General features: G+C 40.7%; 2 protein-coding genes across 2 annotated transcripts; both read left to right on the forward strand.

Annotated features, from left to right (window-relative positions):
- The first annotated feature begins 972 nt into the window (after nt 1-972).
- On the forward strand, nt 973-5014 carry kctd14 (potassium channel tetramerization domain containing 14). Its single transcript, XM_061047245.1, has 4 exons — nt 973-1113; nt 2809-3033; nt 3137-3271; nt 4473-5014. Exons 1-4 carry the CDS (start codon nt 1066-1068, stop codon nt 4782-4784), a joined length of 720 nt encoding a protein of 239 aa, XP_060903228.1. The 5' UTR covers nt 973-1065; the 3' UTR covers nt 4785-5014.
- Nucleotides 5015-9057: 4043 nt separating this feature from the next.
- LOC132980877 (uncharacterized) lies at nt 9058-16682 on the forward strand. Its single transcript, XM_061047246.1, has 3 exons — nt 9058-9180; nt 11658-12135; nt 14718-16682. Exons 1-3 carry the CDS (start codon nt 9123-9125, stop codon nt 15091-15093), a joined length of 912 nt encoding a protein of 303 aa, XP_060903229.1. The 5' UTR covers nt 9058-9122; the 3' UTR covers nt 15094-16682.
- The last annotated feature ends 31 nt before the right edge of the window (nt 16683-16713 follow it).

Raw genomic sequence — 16713 nt, forward strand, 5'->3', positions numbered from 1 at the left:
ATCTACAGTTTGACTCTTAAGGATGAATATGTTTACAGATGTAATGCTTGTGTTGCCTGTTAGCACAGATTCCCCGTCATCCAAAGAGTTAAAACATTATCTGGTTTTCTCCTGCGCTCTGATAAACAGCAGTCTACAAGAAGACAAAGTGTTTTTGTTTCCTGGACATTTAACACGTAGAAGGAACTCAGGACTCCAGAGTAATCTGCACTGAGAGTTTTTGAAAAGGTGAGGTAAGGTACATGCCTCAGAGGAGGAAGTGTGACGTCTCACTCTGCTGTTTTTCATGGAACCTGAAAAGCAGTTGTACATACAGCAACCAGATAAGATAAAATAATCCTTTATTTATCCCACAACGGGACAATTTACAGTGTTACACCAGCAAAGATTGCAAACAAAAAGTGAACACAGTACACAATGTGAATAAAAAAAGAAAAATTAAGAATGTACAAAAAATAGATATCACAATATACATTTAACCCTTCAAGTGTCAGGACGAGGAGCAATTAAATACTACAAACATGAAATACAAAGTAAAATGTGGGGTTTGTTAATGAGAATTTAAAATAAAAAAAGGAATGCACAAACATTTTCCTTCTGTATGAAGCTAGCTCATTTGCATTTCTGGTGGAACAATTTATATTCAATTATACTTTAAGTACATTTCTCATGGTTATGCCAGTACACTTGGATAAAGACATGATAAGGATAGTAGGGTAGCATCATATTTACAGTCCAGCATGGCGGCTGCTGCCGATGAGCCCCCTGCAGGAACAGATGGCTGACGTCACTCAGGCCCCGTCCATTAATATTTACAGTCTCTGGGCAGCATCTATATTTTCCAAGCTGCAATCATTAAACAAATGTTGACACAACCCCGCATGTGACTCCTGAGGATGCCAAGAAAAAATGGACCACAATTTTAACTACAGAGTGACTCATCTTCTCAGCGCTGGCGCATCAGGTCCGGGTTAAGCCACGCCCCTTTTTACTCCTACCTGGAGAGGAGTGTGGTGAAATCTCCCCGCTCTCCCACCTGGACAAACACCCTCACCTGACGCCAAGATGAGTCTACCGGACTACAAGTCGGCTCCAAAACAGCCTTCAACTCCAGTAAGAAAAACTGTTTTCATCAAAGCTCGTATATTTAAAGGAAGCATTAACAGCTGCTCTAAAAAAACGTGCAGCTCACCTGGTGTTTTAGAGAGAAAGCTTTGAATGTGCAGCAGGTGTATGGACGAGCAGAAAGTTAGGAAACTTTTCCATCTGCCTTCAGGTTGTCTCGTTTTCCCCCCGCAGATATTTTCTCTCCTTTGTGACAGTTATAAGATCTTTGTTTGTTTGTACAACTCACCTGTTCGACGACAAGTAGAAATCTTTGAGGAAACTGTTGAAATAAAATAAATAATGGGCTTCTGTTAACGCCTTGATTGTTAATCGGAGGTTAGTGAACCGTTAAGCTTCCTGAAGTCGTTTGACAGCTGCAGTTCAGGGAGGAGAATCTTAATTTTGAAAGTAGGTAATAAAATAAATGGTGAAACTTCACAGCTGAACATTTCCACCGCTGCATGAAAGCAAATCATTTTAAAGGTTGTCTCAGTTGAATTAAAGCACTGTGAGTAAGAGTGCTGTGCAGGTATTAGGTCTGGGTGATATGACCTCAAATCAACATCATGATTAATTGAACATTTGACCTCGATTACGATTAATGAACGATTATTTGTTTTTGTTTTTTTGTCCTCATAGTTCACTGACATGCTCTCTACTGTACTGTTCAACTATTAAACTATTAAAGCTGGGATATTTCTTCTAATGAAGGAGTGAATATCTGATTAACTATTTGGTGGTTATTTATTGAAAATTTCTAACTGAAATGAAAACGACACATTTTAGTTTTAAAGTAGAAACTAACTTCTCTAAAAGAGTAGAAAAAAATAATAATAATGTAAAAACAAAAACAAATTACAAACAAAGAATGCTGTAATTAAAAATATGTTGAAAACAAATAAAATATAACCACAACATTACACGCCCAAAAAGGAGTAGGAAGAAGTTTAAACGTATCTAGTCCTGCCCCCTTTTAACTCAAATATATAATATAAATACCAGGTATTAATTTGTATTGTTTTAATAGTATATAATGTAATATATTATGAAATAATTACTCATGTGATGTTATCTAATAATCTAATTACACCATTAATACCTATTCCCATCACCATGATAGAACTATGTACGGTGCACCATCACCAATACAAAACCAGCAAACTAATAAATTAAACCAAAAAGTAAATTGAAATGAGTTTTTTTTTCTTTAGTAATCATCAGGAAACAGTGAAGAAGAACTTTAAAGTCTTTATATGTGATGTTTCACACTTAAATATATAAATCAAGTATATCCTCTGAAAATAACTCTGTGAGTCATGACTGTCTACAATGGGTGTAACACCCGAGTCCCACTGTCTGTGATGTTTTCAGAGTCCTATCTTCACTTTGTTTACATCGCCCGGACAGCCGGCTGACTCCTCCCCTCGTGTATAAAAGTTGTTTAATTGAGGGACTAGAGAAAAGAAGAATAACATACTGTACTCACTGCTTAACTGTGTTTCTAGATCACGCTCATTTCAGGTAAATTTACATGCAGTGTGAAGATACGAGCACAATAAAGATCGCTAGCATTAGCATGCTAACACAACAATGCAGCGCGAGTTGTTTTGGTTTCATGCTGGTGCTCAAGGGCGACATCTACTGGATCAATACATCACATATAAAGCCTTTAACCCTGAAGTGATTTCTCTCTCTCTGCAGCACTCTGCAGTCGTGCAGCTGAACGTCGGGGGTCATCTGTTCGTCACCACTGTGGGCACGCTGAAGAAACACCCCGAGTCCAAGCTGGCCGAGCTGTTCAGCGGAAACCCCAAACTACGCACCGACACACAGGGACGCTACTTCATCGACCACAATGGAGCGCACTTTGGAGCCATCCTGGAGTTCCTGAGATCAGACCGGCTGCCCGCTGAGAGCATCCAGGAGGTCTCACTCCTTCACTTTATTATCAGACTGATACATGTGAACGTGTAGGAGTCATCACTGACAGTTTGTTTGTTTGTTTGTTTGTTTGTTTGTGTTTTTAAAGGTGCACAAAGAGGCCGTGTACTACAACATCAAGCCGCTGATCAAACGTCTGGAGGAAACTCCTCGGCTGTTTGGCGAGCTGGTGGCGAGGCAGCAGTTCCTCTCCAGAGTCCCGCACTACAAAGAAAACATCGAGGTCAGTTCCTCTGCACTGCTCTACATTTACACAACGGTTACACCACAGAAAAAAGGAGACGCAAATTTGTGCTGAGATGAAAATGTTTGGGGTGAGCTGCTGCGTGTGTGAATGTAAACGATTATTTCACACGACTTTACCTGATATTTCTGGGTGAGCACTGCAGGGGGGCTGATCTCTTTGCTAACCTTCTCTTTGGTTGCCAAGCGTACCGACCCTAAAGAGTGGAGTCAGACACACCTCGCAGTCCGTTGTTTGGTCGAAAGAATCGTCACTTCCTGTGCGACAGCAGTAATAAAGGCGTTGTTCGTTTTTTGAAAGTGATGTCAGCGCTAAGCACTTCCTCATGGACGACCTCGGAGTGGCAGACCTTCCTAGGGTTCATTGATCTTTGTGAATATATTGGCAGGAATACGCTGTGTCGAGCTGCTATGATCAATCAATCAATCAAACTTTATTTATACAGCACCTTTCAGACAAATTAAATTGCAGTTCAAAGTGCTTAACAAGAGTGCAGAAAAGTTACTGACGACGAAAGTAGTTTATAAAATCATTGAGAGACTAATGTACACCAATAAGAATTTAAAAAAATATAAAAATGAAAAAATAAAATACGACACATAAAAGCAACAAGATATTAAAATGAATACATAGGAGAATAATATTTATAATTGTAGTAAGATAAAAAAGACAAAACAATAATGTTAAGATTTGAATTTATACAAAAGCCAGACTGATTAAATGAGTTTTAAGACTGCGTTTAAAAATCTCAAATATTCTGGGCTCCTCTCAGACCCTCAGGAAGGTCGTTCCAGTCTCAGAGCGTAACAACTAAGAGAGAGGAACTGGAGGATCTGAGGGGCCGTACTGGTTCATAAGCTAAAATCATATCACCCTGTTACACAGCTGACTCAGCTATGGTCGTCCAGTTTAAGCCCCGCCCACCAAGTAAGGGTACTATCGGCTGTAGAAACACACACAGGATCAGAGTTTACCGCACCAAACTGTACTGAAGCAAAGTGGATTTGAGATGCAGCCTGTCCTGAAATCTGCTTTAAAATCTTCAGGAGTGCAATGTGTGAATACGTCTTTTAAATCAAACTTAAACCTGAGAACGTAAATTGTTCTAAATGTCCGCTAAATGCTTTTGGCTCATCCACCATCCCCGTTGCCATGGAAACAACCTCTTCATCTCTTCCAGGTGCTGATCCGCATCGCCCGAGCCGAGGCCATCGCCGCCCGCCAGTCCACCATCCTGATCTGCGTTATGCGGACGGAGGAGGACTTTGGTCTCTATGACAACGCTGTCAAGAGCCTGGATGCGGACAAGGAGTCGGTGGTGACGTTCGGGCCGTGGAAGGCCGCGCCGTCCGTCAAGGACCTGCTGGACTGCGTGAAGATGGACATCGAGAGTCAGGGCTACAGCGTGAGCGTCCGGCCTAACGTCGAGCAGAAGGGCTTCATGTCCAAGAGCTACGACTTCTTCTACAGGGTCACCTTCACCTGGTGGTGACGAGACTGATTTGAATCAACAGGAAACTGTACATACTGTTCCTTCACCTTTATAAATTAAACATTAGAGAGTTTTAAACTATTAAAGAAATGGAGGAGGTTCTTTTAGTAAAACTGTAAATAAGAGTTTAAAATGATAGGTACCTAATTATAATCTGTACTGTGAGTGACATCACGTCTTTGTGCTGCTTCATTTTAATAAACAACCATAACTACCCTCTCTCACAAAGATTTTGGTTTCCTGTGTGCTCTTTAAGAACGGAGAACCCCGAGACCTCAAAAAGCTGCAGGACGTTGTGTATAAGGTAAAAAAAACAAAAACAGAATGATCATTTACAAAACACTGAAACCACATGAGTCATGAAAAAAGTCCAACGAGAAGGAGAACCTCTCTGGTGTCTGTCGGTGGCTGGAACACAATCGCCTTGTTTTTTAATCGAAAGAAAACTGTTTTAATGTGATTTAAAAAAAGAAGGAAGCGGTGCTCACTTTGAAGTTTTAACGATAAGATGAAGACTAAAGAAAAAGAGGAGATTAATGACTTTAAGTTTTTAGAAATCACAGCTCAAGTTTGATGAACATTTGAAGAAAATCACCAAAACAGTGAAGAACAACTTTAAATGTTTTACACCGATTAAAGGTCACGTACTAAACTCATTTTTAACCAGTTTCAATAAGAGTGGTTTCACACTAGGTACGCTTGACCCCAAAGTCCGGTTCATTTGATCAGTTTGAACACTAACATAGACTAACTCGTAGAGTACTTTGGTACCGTCCCCGAGTCTCCTTGAAGAGGGGGTCTCGAGCGTGGTTCATGTGTACATGAGTAGTAAACAGCACCATGGAACTGAATGATGTAATACCAGTATACGTACTGGGTCTATGTTCTTGTAAATAAGGTGAGTGTGAAATCCCTCACACCTCTGTGCTGCTGTATGAACTGTATCAGGGGAAGTCCAGTTACAGAGGAAAGTAACGCGTCATACAAACAATACTTTGGTACTCAGCAGCTCTGAGAAGGTCATAAAGTGTTGAACAAGCATGTCAGAAAGTGGAACAGCAGCCCCAGTGTTCACCACAGAGCCGGGCAGGGTGTCTACCAACTGACAGCTTTAATGTCAGACGACTTCCTGTGTGAGGAGAGACTGAAAAACAAACAACAACACAGAGCTGGTGTCCTGCACCTGAGAGGCCGAAGAATAACAAGAAAACTCTGTTCTGTTATGAATCCATGGTGTCTGTGAGCGAGGCGGAAAAACCTCCTTCATGCTCTGTAAGAGTTGGAGCGTCGAGTCAGCTCGGAGTCTTGACGCTTTAAAAACATCATGTTGCCTTTAAATGTATCTTAAAAGTAGGATATTTGGATTTGATCGGCTTCGGCTAGATTTTTTTTGTTCAAAGGTAAAAACATGCAGAATCATGAAACAGTAAAAATACTCTTGAACCACATTCAGGCCGTTTAAAATAGGACGCAGAGACTGACTGAAATATATCAGGGTTAGCATGAGAGGGAACATGTCAGTGTGACAGAAACTATGAGAGCCTTCAGAGGAAGAAACAAACAAATAGGATGAAACATCAGGTTTCTCAAGTTTATTGTAGGTTTTGCAGGCGATGGTATTACGATGGTAACAAGTAGAAGCTCTAAAAGTGCTCCTTTTAGTTTGAATTGAAATGTTTTAGTTTGTTTGGAAACCTTTTGTTTTGAGCGTCAGTCTTTATCTGACACTGAATTTCACACGTTTCCACAGAGGGTGGAAATGGTGGTCTGATGGTCTACCGCTTCGATTGTTATCACTTTTTTCACAGACGTTTATACTCCCCCTGATGATGATGGCACGTTCCCCCGACGTTCCTCTCCAACAGGGGCGCTCAACTACCGGGTCAGGACCAGAGACTGTAAATATTAATGGACGTGCTCCCTCTGTAGCAACCCAATCAAGTAGCTCAATCAGTAGGGACTTTGGTCTGGTTCCTAGAGAGGTTCCCCCTTGAGGAACCCCCAGCAGCTGTAGCGCGCTCCCTGTGTAGCAGCGTTTAGCAGCAGCACTCTGACATCTCTCCATTAGTGTCCACAGGTCCTGATTGTTTTTCTTTTTTGGGCCTATGTGTGTGAGGAGCATGACTCTAAATAACAGAGTGTAAAACCAGAATTTCCCCCTTGGCAATTAATAAATTCTGTGAAATTAAATGAAAACAAAAAACACTTACAACTGGAAACAAAGTGGCTCGAAATCAAAGTCCTAAAACTCTGCTAGAGAGGGAAAAACTTCTTTAGAGCTTCCTTCAAGATGTTCCATCAGGTTAGTGCATCAAAATGAAATGTAGTTTGACGACGATATCCTGACATCACACTTTCTTCAGAAATCATCACCATGACCAACATTAGCAGTTTTCTCTCTGTAGACTTTTGTTTTGATGGTTTTGTAGATTCTGTCTCTTGGATTACATGTTTCTGTTCCTGGTCCTTGAGGTTGCTCTGATCTGACATACTTAGGATGTTTTTTTATTAGTTCAGTGGGACTGCTTTGGAAAAGAACCCTGAACAACACTATCCATTTGGGAAGACACTTTGTGTTCACGTCCAAACATTCAGGCCTCAGCGAGCTTCGTCCTCTCTTCCAAGAAATGAAATGTACCACAATGTGTCACAATCAAACTTCCTCTTGAAACCCCCGGTTACCCACATCTGAAAGAGGCTGCACATTGTAGCTGTTCACACCTTTAATGTCTTTATAGGAACAGTGACACTGATCATGTCCTTCTGTCTTTCTCATAATATAGTGATCTAAAATCTAACCCGAGCCGATTGACAGTGGAGTTTATGTTCTGCCGAAAATTGTAAAGTTTTTGCTTTTATCAGAGATCGGTGTTTCCATCGAATGAAGGTTCCTTCACCAGAGTCACACAGGGGGCATCGATTGACACGGTTGACCCAGCAGCCTACTTAATGGGTGCACCCTGTGTGCTGTTAAAAACCCCATGGTGAAGCGCTAGAAACCAGCGAGAGAGAAAATACTGTCAGCGTCTGTAACATGTCAGTGGGTTATATCACGGAAGTGTACAAACCAAAGAACAGTTCGCGTTCAGACCGTTTCATGAGACTAACAAATACTTTTCTTGTGTAAACTTTAGTAAAGAGGAGATTTAAAGTCATGTGAAATAAAGTCAAAGCATCAGGTCACTTTCCACCTGTACTAAACAAACCCAGAATAAACGTCATTTGACAGATATTTCACTATGCCGCCTTTCATGAATCAGATTCAGTTTTATTGGCCAAGACATGACTCTCATGTACAGACAAACAAAGTGACATAGTACACTTAAAAACAAGGACAGGTCAGACATAATGACGCTATAAGACAAACTACATACTGCTATACAGGCCTATGAGTACAAATATATACATTTAAAAACTACAATATATCCAGAACTCCGCTGCTCGCTCTCTCACACACTCCCGCCCCCGTGACCACATCATCCCCCGTACTCCATAACCTCCACTGGCTCCCCATCCCCCACTTCAATCTCCTCATTATCACCTACAAAGCCCTCCATGCCCCCCTAGCTCAGTCCACTGTCCTATCTCTGATCTCTCCAATAAAGGCAGAAAAAATAAATGAGTAAGCATTTTCTCAAAAAAATTATGAATTTACAAACCAGGGGGTTCAAATCTGACCTCTGCCCTTTGCTGCATGTTGTCCCCCACTCTCTCCTCCCAGCTGTCCTATATAATAAAGGCAAAAAGGCCCCAAAAAAAAGACCTAACAACCCATCATTAAAGTATTAATATGTGATGTTTCACACTTAAATATAATATAAATCAAGTATCTCCTCTGAAAATAACTCTGTGAGTCATGACTGTCTACAATGGGTGTAACACCCGAGTCCCACTGTCTGTGATGTTTTCAGAGTTTTCAGAGTCCTATCTTCACTTTGTTTACATCGCCCGGACGGCCGGCTGACTCCTCCCCTCGTGTATAAAAGTTGTTTAATTGAGGGACTAGAAAAAAGAAGAATAACATACTGTACTCACTGCTTAACTGTGTTTCTAGATCACGCTCATTTCAGGTAAATTTACAATTTTTACAAAAAGTAAAAATGGAATAAAAAAACTAAAGAAAAATCCAAACTATTATAAACCTGGAGTGATGTCTTAATGATGTAATACTGAATATTTAAAAGGCGTCCTACATTAGTGCCCCTCTTCACAGTGAGCATGAAGGCTGATGTTTGTGTGCTGTTGAAGTCACACAGGAAGTGAAAATGATGTTCTAGAAAGAGCGGAGACGCAGCAGAGACGCACACAGAGCTGCTGAGGAGCTGAAAACACGGAGACATGACGAGAGAGAGAAACCCAGAGAGACTTCTGCTGCTCGTCGGCCTCTTCCTTACAGGTAAAGTTTGTTATTTCAGACTCTGGTTAAAGTGGGATTGGATTTACTCAGTAGTGACAGAAGTATTCAGATGCTTCCCTAAACTAAAATCAGCGCTCCAATAAAAGCTGCACTTTATCTGAGTTAATGCACAAAATGTAAATATCAAATGGAAGCTATTAGTACAACGTGACTGATGTTTGACATTTTATAGATTACTACTTTCTAGGTGGTTTGCCACCAAGAACTCTGGACTAAGAACTCTGAAGCTAACTATTCAAAAGTACACTCAGTTTACTGCACATTGCACATATTGCACAAGTTTATTTTTTCTTTAAATTTTATTTTCTTTATTTTCTTTACCATTTTGTACCTTTTGCACAATTTAGAATTTATTGCTGTAAATATTATTATCTTATTTTACCTTATTTTATTTTATCTATTTTACCTTATCTTATTTTACCTTATTTTGGTTGTATTGCACCGTGGGACGGAGACAAACACAATTTCGATTCCACTGTATGTCTGGCATATTTTGAAATTGACAATAAAGTTGACTTTGACTTTAAACATTTTAGAGTTTGTTCCCAACATGAGGGTCAGATCCCCCTCAGAGGGCGACGAGAGAAATCTGTGAGGTTGAGAGACGTGTCAGGCAAAGAGAAAACTAGAGCTGTCGAATAAATGTTTAAAAATACAAAAAATAAAACACTTCATCCCAAACATTTAACTCAAGCGAAATACCACCACAGCGCAGTGTCGCTCCACGATTCTACATTTACATTTTAGCTTTTGACTGAAGCGACTTAAAAAAATCTGACGCTGTGTATTTTTAATTCAGAGTAAACGTGGGGAGGTCTGTGAATTATTGGTTATAAGGTTAAAGGTCGGTAGGGATCGTTTAAAGAGAAGAGGTCAAGCACCAGTAGCCTGTCCTCCAAGTTCCTTTCTCACATGTCATTCTCCACTCTCTCTCTCTCTCTCTCTCCCTGATGGTTGACTCTATCCTCTCTCCTATCTCTAAATGTCATTTTCATTTAATTTCAAACCATTATTTATTCTCAAAAAGACACTGAGGTTATCCCTCATTTTCAACGCCGTCGAGATTTCAAGCACAATAAAACAAGTGAAAACACATCAAACACTCAAACACTCAGAATCTGTGACAAAAACCACTGAGATCATTTAAAACAGTTACAATTTGAAACAAAGTTGTTTGAAAATCAAATTCCTGAAACTCTGGAAGAAAAAAACTGGAAGAGAGGGAAGAACTCTGATAAAAATGTTTAAATAAAAAAGATGAAAGGTCAAAAATCTCGCAGCAACACTTGAATGAAGATGAACCGACAAGTTGATCCAATAACCCTGAGGTTTTTTTTTTCTTCATACTTCTTGTTTACACTGCATTATTAAGAGTAATGTTTGTTACACACATCAGTCCGACACACACACACACACACACACACACACACACACACACACACACACACACACACACACACACACACACACACACATGCACATGCACAAACAGGACCTGTGGACATGCGTTAGTGGAGTGATGTCAGAGGGGGGGCTGCTACACAGGGAGCGCGCCAAAGCTGCTGGGGGGTTTGGTGCCTTCCCCGAGGACACTTCTGCAGTATTTGGGAAGTGACCTGGCCCCCTCTCCAGAAACCAGACCGACTTCCATACATTAGTCCGCACCGGGAGTTGAACCGGCGACCCTCTGGTTCTCAACCTGAGTCTGAGGTTCTGCCGCCCCCCCCCCGAGGAAGGCCGCAAGCCGAAATATGTCCTTTTAAAAAAGTTTATAGGGGCGCTGGTGGAGCAGTGGTTAGAGCGCGCGCCCCATGTATGGAGGCTGTAGTCCTTCAAGCGGGCGGTTCAAATCCGACCTGTGGCTCCTTCCCCGCATTTCATTCCCCTCTCTCTCTCTCTCTCCCTGATTTCAAACTCTATCCACTGTCCTGTCTCTACAATAAAGGAACAAAAAGCCCAAAAATAAATCTTAAAAAAAAAAAAAGAAAGTGAATAAAGTCGATCTTCTTACTACAAATGTTTTTGACCTCTTCATCCTTTCACTCTGCGTGCCACACACTCTGCTTCTTCATCACTTCATGATAAGACACTTGGATTAATTTACATGAGACACATTACGACATGTTTGTGGGTTTTTTCTTTTTTCTTTATTCTTGATTTCGAACGATTACAAATAGATGAAAATGAATAAACAAATGGAAAAAAAATAAATCTGTATAAAATAAAAAAAATAAAAAGCCAATTTCAATATAATAGACATTTGGCTTGTTCGAAAAGGGATAGGAAGAAGCCTAGGCTTGTCAAGTCCTACCCCCATTCTTCACCATTAACAAATGCAAAATCCAATAAAATAAACTAAACGGACAATACAAAAAAAATAATACTCCAATCGAGCTATTAAAAAAAGGGGTTCATCTTTTTCCGGCTGGTTAAAAGTTGTGTTTTTGTGTTTTCAGGTGTCCGGTGTGAAAAAGAGTCTCTGTTTGTGTACGGCACGGCTGGAGATCAAGCTCTGCTGCCGTGCACCAACCTGATCGCCTCGGACTGCTCCAGAATCTCCTGGACCTTCTTCTTCAAAGGTGACGGCGTGCGGTACACCACAGAGGTCGACCGGGGGAAGGTGTGGGCGGACTCGGACAAGGTCGACCGCATGTCCCTCTCGTCCAACTGCTCGCTCGTCCTGCAGGACCTGAAGGCCGAGGACGCCGGCTCCTACGTCTGCCTGCAGGACGGGAACGGCATCACTGACATCTACTTCTCCGTCCTCGCCATCACGTCGGTCTCCACCATCACGGACCTGCAGCGTGGAGGAAACCTCAGCCTGAGCTGCGTGCTGTTCACTTTCTTTGACGCGGGGAGCTGCAAGTCGTACTCGAACGTGTTCGACCTCGGCTGGACGACCGCGGACGACACTGAGCTGCTCCAAGACTCCAGGTTTACACTTTTCTGTTCTTCCTCTAGTCACTGATAATCCTCTATCACTACTGTAACAGCTTTAACAAGAACACTATAATGTATCCTATTAGTCGACCACCCCCTTGCTCCCTATCCCTCTTCCTGCATTTTATCCCATCTTTCCCCCTATCCCTTTCCAAGCCCGGCGCAGTCTAGGCCTGTGAAGACTGTTTCGTCATGAGCCAGGGATCCGGCCGAAGATTTCTGCCTTTTAATAAGAAAGTTTTTTCTTACCACTGTAACTTTTGCTGCTTTGCTAAAGTGCTCATGATGGATAGGCCGGGTCTTTGTAACATAACAATGAGTAAGGTCTTTTACCTGCTTTTTGTAACATAACAATAAGTAAGGTCTTTTACCTGCTTTTTGTAACATAACAATAAGTAAGGTCTTTTTACCTGCTTTTTGTAACATAACAATGAGTAAGGTCTTTTACCTGCTTTTTGTAACATAACAATGAGTAAGGTCTTTTACCTGCTTTTTGTAACATAACAATAAGTAAGGTCTTTTACCTGCTTTTTGTAACATAACAATAAGTAAGGTCTTTTTACCTGCTTTATGTAACATAACAATGAGTAAGGTCTTTTACCTGCTTTTTGTAATATAACAATGAGTAAGGTCTTTTACCTGCTTTTTGTAATATAACAATGAGTAAGGTCTTTTACCTGCTTTTTGTAAAGTGTCTCCAGATAACACTTGTTATGAGTTGACGCTATACAAATAAAAATTGATTGATTGATTGAAATTGATTAATTATAATGTGAAAATATGGACAGAGCAGTGGTTCTCAACTGTGCTGGCGAGGAGCTGTTTTTAGGGGGTCTCAAAGGTGCCATTTTTACCTTTATTTGATAGGACAGCTGAAGAGAGACGGGAAAAGTTGGGCGATCTTTCTTACCATGCAGACACTTTTCTTCTTGCTCTCTGCTTTGCTTACATTCTTTTGCTGATTCTTTTTTCTAAACCTAATTTAATCGACAGCTGGTCCTGGACATTGTATTTTTTTGATAGATTCAGGAGGTCTTTAGCCATATTTTTTAACATTTTTAACTCTGCATCACTCCACGACTGTGGCCTGACAAGAGCACAAGCCTGTGCCGCAGTACTTTGAAACGCTGTGAACAGCTAAAGCTAATCAGCAACAAGATGCCTCCCTTCTCCAAGGACGATTACCACAAACTTCTTCAGAAAATTGCAGCCAAGCAAAGGGCAGAGGTCGGATTTGAATCCACAGGACTTAAGCCTCTGTACATGGGGCTGGGCAACATAACCATTAGGCCCTTGAGCCAGGTTGTGACACCCCCAAAAAAAAAGAAAGTCTGAAATTTGACATGATACGAGTAATGATCAAATGATATCGGTACCATTTCTGAAACCATGGCAACCAAAATAGAAGAACAGCAAAAAAAAGACCGCACTCGACAGTTGACACGATTTCAGTCGCACGGCCGCAACAAGACTAAAAAAGAGAGACAGAAAAGTCAGCACACATTTGTCGTTTAAGTTTCCTTTATCCGGGGAAGAACAGCAAAACAATAACAGACGCGTTTCAGCGCTAAGCCTTCATCAGTGTTCAAAATAGAAGTCCTTGTCTCCCAATATAGGGTCTTTTCTAGATTTTTTAAAAAGGAAAAAAGTATCAAAAGTTTCAGACATACTTCTGCAAAGTGTCTAAAATAAACACAAAAACCTTTGGCCATTAAGTTAAGAAGTTATTTATTGTATGTCTGTTGGATTCTGGTTGGGAGGTCCGAGGTGTGAGAGCTGCTTTCTGGTGTCTTCTTCTTCAGTGTGTCCGGTAGACGCAGAGAGGCGAGGTCGGGGAGCTGGGCCGTGGAACGATGAAGAGTTGAGGCATGGGAAGACGATATAAATAAAGCAAATGTTAAGTTCTGACTTAGAAATACCACGATGGGTAAACTAACGCTATGCCGTCACGCAAGAATAATAATATAATAATAATCTTTATTTATGGAGCACTTTACAAAAACAAGTTACAAAGTGCTTTACAAGGACAGCAAATATAAAAACAGGCAGGTCATAGAATAATAAACAGCAAGATTAAGGAATAAAAATCACTTTAAGATATAAAATCCATTTTTAAAATACAAACAATTCTTTTAAAGGAATTCTAAAAAGTGAAAATAGTAACAATTTAAAATCAACAAAAATCAGGAAAGCCTCGCCGGAAAAAGTGTGTCTTAAGAAGAAGAGACTTAAAAGAGATGAGTGATTCTGCCCACCTGATCTCCTCGAGCAGGTCGTTCCATAGTCATGGAGCCCTCACGGAAAACACACACACACACACACACACACACACACACACACACACACACACACACATTGGACAAACAAGAAATCACACAGAGAGGGAAAAGAGGGATGATAGACTGGGACTCTGAGGAAGACAAGCTGTAACTCCTCAGACGGATGGACAGCCCTTTATGATCAGGTTATGATATTTTGATCTGTTGACAACCTGACACTACAATATGAATGAAATGATTCCTGGTGATAAAAAACAGCTTTGTAATGTTTGTCTTTATAATCTGTCTCTCTCACAGGTACACGCTGACGAGCCACAATCGCTGCAACGTCACTCTGGCGGTCACAAACCTTCAGAGAGAAGACAACAACAGGAAGTTGAGGTGTCAGATGAACACCACACGAAACCACCAAGCCTTGTTTTTGGACTTCAAGTCCACATTCTTGTTTGGAAATTCTTCTTCTTCTTCTTCTTCTTCTTCTTCTTCTTCTTCTTCTTCTACTGTGATTCCCGTAGCCGTCAGCGATTGTTCAGTGCCGCTGCCCGTCAGCCGCATAGTGCTCTGTGTGGCTCTGCCCGTCATGGTGATCATGGTGGGATTCTTCACATGGAGGGCGGACAAAAAGAGGGCCAAGGCATCGACAGCTGTCATCGAGCTTCAGGAGTTCAGATGACTGCTGAGCGCTGTACTGTGTGTTCTGTTTTTCAATGCTTTTCCTGTCACATCCAAAATCCTCATGGACTGCAGATTCTCTTTGCAAAGGGTGCAATTTGTAAAATCAAAACCAAGCATTGCTATTTTATTTTTTATTCTCCTATTTACATACATACCTCGGGTACTTAGAGGCAGAAGGAACATTATGTCTTTCACTGCGGCTGAAATGTTGTAGAGAAGTTCCTAAATTGTGATGATCATCGTTTTCATCTTCCTTTGAATGTTTTTTTAAGGATTTATTTTTGGGCTTTTTATTTATAGATAGGACAGAAATCAGGAAGAGAGAGAGAGAGAGTGGAGAGCGGAGCCACAGGTCGGATTCAAACCTGTGACACCCACCTCTGTACATTGGGTGCTCTATAACCACTAGGCTACCTGCACCCATTCCCTTTAATGTTGAATTAAATAAAACTATCAAATGTCTTTAAGAAATATTATGAAGCACTGGTTTTGCTCAGTTGGTATAAAGCAGGCGGGCGGCTGCACAGCGGATACAGTCCTCCAAGAATCAGCCGCAGGTTACACTCCTTAACCACATTCACTCAAAAGTCCAGATAATAATCAGCTGATCTGAGAACCGCCCCGATGCCAACCAATCTCTGCTGTGAAATTCTCCCTCCACCACCCCGACCTCCACCACCTTCAGTCAGCTCATTTTATATTCAAGGATGAATTGTTGTCTTGTTATGGCTGCAGGATGTCAGTATCATTACATGCACATTCAGGATCTGTTCTCCATGTCCCCATGGGGGGAATTAAAGGTTTGATCTGTGACATGCTGCACTGATACAGCTGAGAGCTCAGAGCAGAACCAAATACAACTGTACAAACCATAAGTGTAATAAAAGGTAATTAGATGTTCTGTCTAAATTAGTAAGGATGTCTTATTTCTAAGAAGTTGCCAGGTATGTTTTCATGCCACATTGGGAAACTTGTTTACACTCAATACAGGCCTCATTTGTGCTCTTTCTATCTTGAAATAAGAAGATGTTTATCTGGACTTATCACGTGAATGTGTCTTATATTAAGTCTATTTTTGTCAAGAAATTTGATTGTTGAGATTTGATTTTTTGAAGAGTCGTCGTGTTGATCAGGTTTGATTGAGTTTCTATTTTCAGATTAAACTTGTAATTATGAGTCTAACATTAGTTGTCTCTCCTGTTTACTTCCACCTGTACGCTCAGACTGTTTGAGGTTAACTCAATCAGGGACACAATCCCTCAGTAAAGACGTCAGCGCTGCATGCTTACGTCAAAGAAATCACTTCTTCAAGTGTTTCAGCTTTTTACGGAGGACGGCGTTGGAGATAGAAAGCAAAGTGTCAGAAGTTGAATAAAGGGTGACTTGTAAGTAAACTAAATTAAAGGTTGTTTTGTTATTATGTTATTAAAGAAAATATTTTTGTGTCTGAAATAAGTTACCTTTATATGCTGTGTATTTTTTGTGTGTTTAAATGATCTCTAATGGCAAACAGCATCACTTTGATTTGACTAATACATGTGTTTGTGTTATATGTTTTAATGGTTTATAAGTAAATCATTAATTCAGTGCATTTTAATGACCAATTTGTGATAATGAG

The sequence above is a fragment of the Labrus mixtus genome, chromosome 9, assembly GCF_963584025.1.
Source record: "Labrus mixtus chromosome 9, fLabMix1.1, whole genome shotgun sequence".
NCBI lineage: Eukaryota > Metazoa > Chordata > Actinopteri > Labriformes > Labridae > Labrus > Labrus mixtus.

Coding starts and splice junctions, on each gene's coding strand:
- kctd14 (XM_061047245.1), top strand. CDS start 1,066: ATGAGTCTACCGGACTACAAGTCGGCTCCAAAACAGCCTTCAACTCCA. Junction 1,114..2,808: donor CAAAACAGCCTTCAACTCCA/GTAAGAAAAACT, acceptor CTCTCTCTGCAG/CACTCTGCAGTCGTGCAGCT. Junction 3,272..4,472: donor ACTACAAAGAAAACATCGAG/GTCAGTTCCTCT, acceptor CATCTCTTCCAG/GTGCTGATCCGCATCGCCCG.
- LOC132980877 (XM_061047246.1), top strand. CDS start 9,123: ATGACGAGAGAGAGAAACCCAGAGAGACTTCTGCTGCTCGTCGGCCTC. Junction 9,181..11,657: donor CGTCGGCCTCTTCCTTACAG/GTAAAGTTTGTT, acceptor TTGTGTTTTCAG/GTGTCCGGTGTGAAAAAGAG. Junction 12,136..14,717: donor GAGCTGCTCCAAGACTCCAG/GTTTACACTTTT, acceptor TCTCTCTCACAG/GTACACGCTGACGAGCCACA.